The following is a 6,683-nucleotide window of genomic DNA, read 5'->3' as shown; positions in this document are numbered from 1 at the left end:
GCAGCTAAAACCTCCCGCCGAGCTGAAACTAACCGGTAACATTAAATACCAGTGGAGATGGTTTAAACAACACTCACGCTCTACCTAACTGCGATAGGGGCGATGGAGAAGGACAACACGCAAAAAATTGCGCTCCTTCTGATTGTCGCAGGACCCGAAGCCATAGACGTCTACAACAGCTTCCAGCTTCCATCTGACACAGGACTCACACAGGAGGCGTTACAGCAGCGTGTCGGCTGCGCCGCGTTTTAGCTGCGTCCTTAGCCAGGCGTCAACTCACACCGGGCGCGTGTCAGTCGCATAACGGCAGCGGAGTGAGCCGGCCGTATTCACACGAGATCACGCGAGAATCCTGGACGTACGAGAGACCCCGCGATAAACTGTGTATAAAGAAAACAACAACAACAAACAGCTGACTTTGCTTCTCCGACGTGGAGGAGATTATAAAAAGCATCTGTTGTGTTATAAATTATCATGTGTTGTTCCACTTCAACAATTAGGGCCAATCCCATTTCTATTTTCTACCCCTACGCCTACCCCTTGCCCCGTCAATGGGAGGGGCGAGGGGTAGGGCTGAAAAGCAATCCCTACGAAATGGGACACCCCTCCAACACTCGCATACGTCAGCAGTTCGCGCCGCTACTTATGACGTAACCAAAAGGCGACAATTACCAGAAGCAAACATTGAAGCAAAATAACAAACCAGAAGCAAACCAGAAGCAAATATGCCTGCTGTTGTGACTCTGGCGTTAATAATGACATACCAGCTGTTTCAAAATATGTCTGAGAATCGGGGGAATGCCATGAGACGAAGACGTCTTCTCCGGTTGGCAGCACGGCTGGGTAACACTACGGTATGTAAAATGACTACAAATAACAAGTGACTGAGCTATGTTATGCTAAGACCAGGCGCCGTTTTGGTAGCCTTCAGAGCTGTATGTTTTGAAAGTGCTTTCAATTGTATTGATGTGATACGGTGTTTGAGTCGTTTCAATTACTAAACTATTGATTGGAGTTGGCATAGTTTGGCAAACACAGTTGTAAACAATAGGCTAACGTGTAACGCTAGCCTCCTCCTGTAAACATGTAGCTTACATCCTTCCATTTGTTTCTTTCCAGGCGGCTAATCCGGTGAGGTATTGCCGTCTTGACCACAATATGCCCATTTTAAGGGTCTGGTTCAATGTTGAGGCGGACCTAAGACAAGACTTTCGCCTCAGCAGAAGGGCCATGCATGCTGTGCAAAGGCTGCTTCAAACGGAGCAGGACCATGGCTGGGGACGGGAGCTAGAAGTTCTCATCTACGTGTATTGGTTGGCGCATGGGCTGTCTTACATCGTGGTGGCTCGTGTATTCAACGTCCCGAAATCCACGGTGCACCGGGTCGTTCACAAAGTGGCGAATTACATCTGCAGAAACCTGCGGCAGAAACCTGCCCTCCCCCAGGCTGCAGAGCTGGCTGCAGTTGGGCAAGGGTTTGCTCAACTGTCCGGTAGCCCTGCTTTCACAAATGTTGTGGGTGCAATAGATGGAAGCCATATTAGGATAAAACCACCAGCACGTCACCGAATTGACTATCTAAAGTACAAGGGTTTTTATTCCATCAACATGCAGGCAGTATGTGATTCTACAGGAAGATTCCTGGATATCTTTGTCGGGTACCCCAGGTCAGTGCATGACACAAGGGTCATGAAAAACAGCAGTTTGTATAAAGTGAGACGCTACCCTCCGCCAGGGTACATTCTCCTTGGAGATGGTGGCTACCCGTGTTTAGACACACCTATCTGCCTCATGACGCCATACAAGGAGCCAGTCACCGGTCCAGTACAGGGACGATACAATTACCGTCATGCAAAGGGTCGTAGTATTATTGAGAGAGCTTTTGGGGTAATGAAGACAAGGTGGAGGTGCACCCTTTTCAAAGCACTGGAGGTCAAGCCAACATTTGCTCCTCAGGTAATAGCATCCTGTGCCTTTCTCCACAACGTGTGCCTGGACAATGGGGACCTACTGGAGCCAGACGAAGACGTTTCCCAGGACCTCCTGGATCCCCAACCTCCCCGGGAGCCCCTAGCAGTCAACGAGAGCTCTGGAAATGCAACACGGACAGATTGGCAGCCCAGGTGTAATTGTAAAGACACTGTTTGAACCTTGAAACATTTTATACTGTATTTCTGTTCAATGGCAGTTGGAAATGTTGTCATCCAAGTGCATTAAATTTCAATTGATCAATCTGTTTCAAATGTTGTTCATATGAATCAAAGTTACACGTTCCTACTATGAATCAAAGTCACACTTTTTCCTTTTCTTTTTTTTTTTATTAGTGCAAATGGGATCAAACAGTAAAGTGTCACAGTACATAAACAAAGCTAAAAAAAACAACAATATTAATATAAAAACTGAATTTAAAACATTTGAACAATAATAATTTGAACAGTAATATATATAAAACAAAAACAAAAACAGTGGTACAAAATTACATTTTTTCTAACAAGCGCTCAAACAAGGATAAAAACCGTTCTGTGTTGTGCTGTGTCTCCCTGTGGCGCTCCTCCTCTTTCATACTCTCCTTCTCCAGGAAGTCCATGAAGGGGTCGGACTTCCTCCTCTTCGGCGGTGGGGGTGAGGATGAGGATGACGGGGATGGGGTGGGCTCCACGGTGTCCTGAGAACAACATTACATACATCACAACACAATTTCATCCACTGCACAAAAGGTGCTACAGAATTAGGTACTAATGGCTGTGTACAGGACATGGTAGTAACAATACATTAAAATTAACATTTTGCACATCATGCTACACATTATCAATCTTAAAAGACCAATAATCTGTCCAAGATGAACAAATCACATATGGCTGTATGCTTACCATAGTAGTTGGGATGTCTTCCTCCTCTGCTCCAGCATCCACCAACAGAGGAGGGTCCATGCATGGCCTCGCACCCAACACCTCGTGCATGTCCTCATAGTACTGCCAATTTGTGGCAGTGACCTCGCCCGCGTCAGTCCCTGCCCCGGACTTGCCAGTTTTCAGCTCCTGTAGTAAGCAAAACATCAAAATTTCATTGTTGATACAATGCACACTGAATGATCTCAGACCACATGATTTTCATCTACTTTTCACCAAGCTCTTCCTAGTTAAGGCAGCCTTTCACTTGAAAGACAGCCTTTTCAAGTCAGTAGGGCTGCATGTGTCTGACACTGGCTACCTTGACATTTTCTGTGGGAAACACTGTGTAGGACAGGGTATCAAACTCAAAATGACAGAGGGCCGAAATCAAACGCTGGAATGAAGTCGAGGGCAAAATTCATTATGTATTCAAAGAAGCATGTGTTGTGCATACACAAATGTATTGTCAAAACTAAGCCAATAACACAAATACTCATTCCCAACATATATTTATTATTGTATGTGCTGGTACACAACTCTGGGCCTATTGTACTTACAATTCTTGTGCACAAAATGTTGTTTCAAGTCATATTTTTATATCAATGCTATATCATATTTTCTATATGAGTACATATGTGAAATGTTCTCTGGTGTGGGACATTACTGCTTACCTTGTACCTTTTCTTTAAATTCTCCCATTTCTTGGAGACCTGCTGGGAGGACACCTTCCCCTCTAGCTCCAACTCGCTGATCAGTGCCCTGTGTTGTAAATGGAGAAATAACGTATGAGGAGGGCATAAACACTACAATGCAGCTCCACCTCATTGATCAGCGTCCTGTGTGTGAGGAGGGCAGTAAACACTTTAAAAAGATAAATAATGAAACAAACAAACCATTACGAGCAACCTAGAACTCAAAAATTACTCACTGCCACTGTTGTTTCGCTGATGCTTTTGATTTAAGGAACCGTGGCTCATTGTCGGCGCGGAACCTTATCAGCCTCCTTGTTTGGGCTTGAGACCCTGTGAAATACACGGTCATACTTGTGATAATAGTAAGCGAAATGTAATGTATTGCTGCATTAGCGTGTAGCTTGCTGCTACATGCTAATCTAGCGATTCCCCCACCTACGTTTTATGGAGAATCTCACCACTACACATTGTGACAATGTCAAACTTTATACAACACTTCAATGTAAAACTTATCAACAGTTATAAATAGTTATTTACGAAAAACAATACTCACATTTATGTCCGTCGGGAGATGTCGCCGCCATTAAATTCGGTTGTGTTGACAATGCCGCGTTGTGTTATGGAAAATGTTTCGTAGCCCTCCATTCGGAGTCAGCCTGCCTCAACCGCTCACTTTGGAGGGGTTCTAAGCCAATCCCCTACCCCTACGCCTGCGTGTTAAGGAGAATTGGGATAGCCCTACCCCTTCATGGGAACGCGCAAAAGGGAGGGGTAGGGGTAAGGGGTAAGGCGAAGGGGTGAAATGGGATTGGCCCTTAGTCTCTCATCGTTCATGTTGAGACCCTTTGATCGATCTTTGATCACCTGGTGCCACCGGTCATGACGTAACGTTGGTGTGAAGTTGTAAAAAGCTACATGAACTGCGTATTGTGTTTTATTTTGAAAGGGGGCAGAAGTTTATTACGTTGATTCTGTGTCGGACTTCCTGTCTGGTGCGCAGTGCTCTCTTGAAATTTACGAGGTTTAGCAGCGGCTCGCGCCGTGGCGCGGGGAGACGCTTTTGGGACGCTTCTGAGACGCGCCCTGTGTGAGTGCTCTCATTGACTAGACTGGAAGCGATCTGCTCCGGTGACCGCGGCGCAGCCGTAACGCGGCTGTAACGCCTCCGGTGTGAGTGGGCCTTGAGTCAGTCGAAGAATTTATTACTGACTTGAAACTGAAGTGCCAGTCATGCAACTTTGGAGAGCCGGCAGACTCTCTAATCAGAGACAGAATTGTGATGGGCGTTAGAGATAAAGGACTCAGAGAGAAACTACTGGGAGAAGTTGATTTGTCGCTGGAAAGGGCCATACAGATATGCCAGGTCAGAGAAGTCACACAACAGCATCTGAAATCTACGGTTGGCGGCACGGCGACAAGTGAGGCTGAAGTTGAAACGGTTGTGACCAGCCAGACCACCGTGCAAGCTAAACGAGCGACGAGTGGAGATGTCGGCAGGGAGCAACAATCACGCGCATGTGGCAACTGCGGAGGAAAACACCAGCCTCGACAATGTCGGGCATTTGGAAAGGAATGTCGGCTCTGCGGGATGAGGAACCACTTCGCCCGTGTATGCAGGCAACGGAGGCCGAGAGAAACAGAGAAAAAGGTGAACCTGGTCCGAGGTTTGGATTTGGACGACGAGAACACAGAGGACCTCTTCGTGGGATCAATTGACAGAGCAACATCAGGTAAGGAGGAGTGGACTGAAACCTACAATGTGAATGGGGCAGACAAAGTGGACACTGGTGCCCAGGCAAACCTCATAGCCAAGACTGAACTGCCAAATCTACAGGTAAAACCTCAGATTAATACAGAGTAACTAAAGTGAGGCTGAGGGCATATAATGGGGAAATCATACCTCATATAGGAAAATGTAAAATGATGTTGAGAGATGGTCATGAAACACATGAACTAGAATTTATCATTGTCAAGGGAAAGAAAGCATCCCTGCTAGGTCTAAAAGCAAGCATTCTACTGGGACTGGTGAGGGGAGTGCATAAAGTTAACAAAGATGGGATTGTGCATAATATAGAGGATGAATACACTGATGTATTTCAGGGGATAGGAAAACTCGGGATGGTACATAAGATACAGCTAGAGGACAACTACAAACCGACAATCCATGCACCTCGCAAAGTACCATTAGCTCTAAGAGAAAAACTCAAGGCCGAGGTTCAGCAACTTGAAGAGCTAAATAACATAGAAAGAGTTGTAGAGCCTACAGAGTGGGACCACTCATTATGAATAGTAGAGAGACAAGATAAACTGAGGCTATGTATAGACCCAAAGGAACTAATCAGATATGTGAAAAGAGAACACTTTCAACTTCCAACCAGGGGAGAGATTTCTGGAGACCTAGCAGGTGCCAAATATTTCTCCAAGTTGCCTCCTCTGGTTTTTGGCAAGTGTGTTTAGACAAGGAGAGCTCCACTTTCAACACTCCGTTTGGGCGTTACTCTTTTAAGAGACTGCCTTTTGGCTTAACTTCCGCACCCGAAGTCTTTCACAGAACCATACAACAAATTTTTGAAAGAGTGCCAGGCACAAAGGTTTACATCGATGACATCTTGATTACTGGATCTACTATGTAAGAGCATGATGCCAGGCTAGCACCAGCTTTAGAAGCTGCCCGGTCACATGGGTTGAAACTAAATGCAAATAAATGTGAATTCAGAAAGACTAAAATCACCTACTTAGGTGAGGTGCTGACAGCAGAGGGTGTCCAGATAAGTCAGAGTAGAGTGGCAGCCATTAAAAACATGCTGCCACCAACGGACAAAGAGGGTGTACAACGCTTTCTGGGCATGATAAATTACGAGGGTAAATTTGTACCTAATCTAACAGTGCACACTGCTCAGATGAGGAGCTTGCTATGTAAAACCACTGAATGGTGTTGGAACAGTAATCACCAAAAGGAGTTTGATGAACTCAAATTGCTGATCACAGAAGCCCCTGTCCTCAGGTTTTATGATGAAAAACGTAGAACTAAAATCTAAAGTCAGGGATAGGGGCAGTTTTGCTACAAGAATATGGCAACCGATGGAGACCAGTTGCATAC

The 6,683-nt window shown here is 45.6% G+C and overlaps 1 protein-coding gene across 1 annotated transcript; it reads left to right on the top strand.

Annotated features, from left to right (window-relative positions):
• The first annotated feature begins 707 nt into the window (after positions 1 to 707).
• On the top strand, positions 708 to 2,153 carry LOC113745284 (putative nuclease HARBI1). The gene is made up of 2 exons (XM_027276800.1): positions 708 to 854; positions 1,120 to 2,153. The coding sequence occupies exons 1-2, from the start codon at positions 726 to 728 to the stop codon at positions 2,146 to 2,148; spliced, it is 1,158 nt and encodes a 385-aa protein (XP_027132601.1). The 5' UTR covers positions 708 to 725; the 3' UTR covers positions 2,149 to 2,153.
• Positions 2,154 to 6,683: the final 4,530 nt, after the last annotated feature.

This window comes from Larimichthys crocea, unplaced genomic scaffold (assembly GCF_000972845.2).
Source record: "Larimichthys crocea isolate SSNF unplaced genomic scaffold, L_crocea_2.0 scaffold598, whole genome shotgun sequence".
Classification (NCBI taxonomy): domain Eukaryota; kingdom Metazoa; phylum Chordata; class Actinopteri; family Sciaenidae; genus Larimichthys; species Larimichthys crocea.
Note: the sequence above shows the minus strand (reverse complement) of the source record. Positions and strands in the feature narration are given on the sequence as shown.

Coding starts and splice junctions, on each gene's coding strand:
- LOC113745284 (XM_027276800.1), top strand. CDS start 726: ATGCCTGCTGTTGTGACTCTGGCGTTAATAATGACATACCAGCTGTTT. Junction 855..1,119: donor CACGGCTGGGTAACACTACG/GTATGTAAAATG, acceptor GTTTCTTTCCAG/GCGGCTAATCCGGTGAGGTA.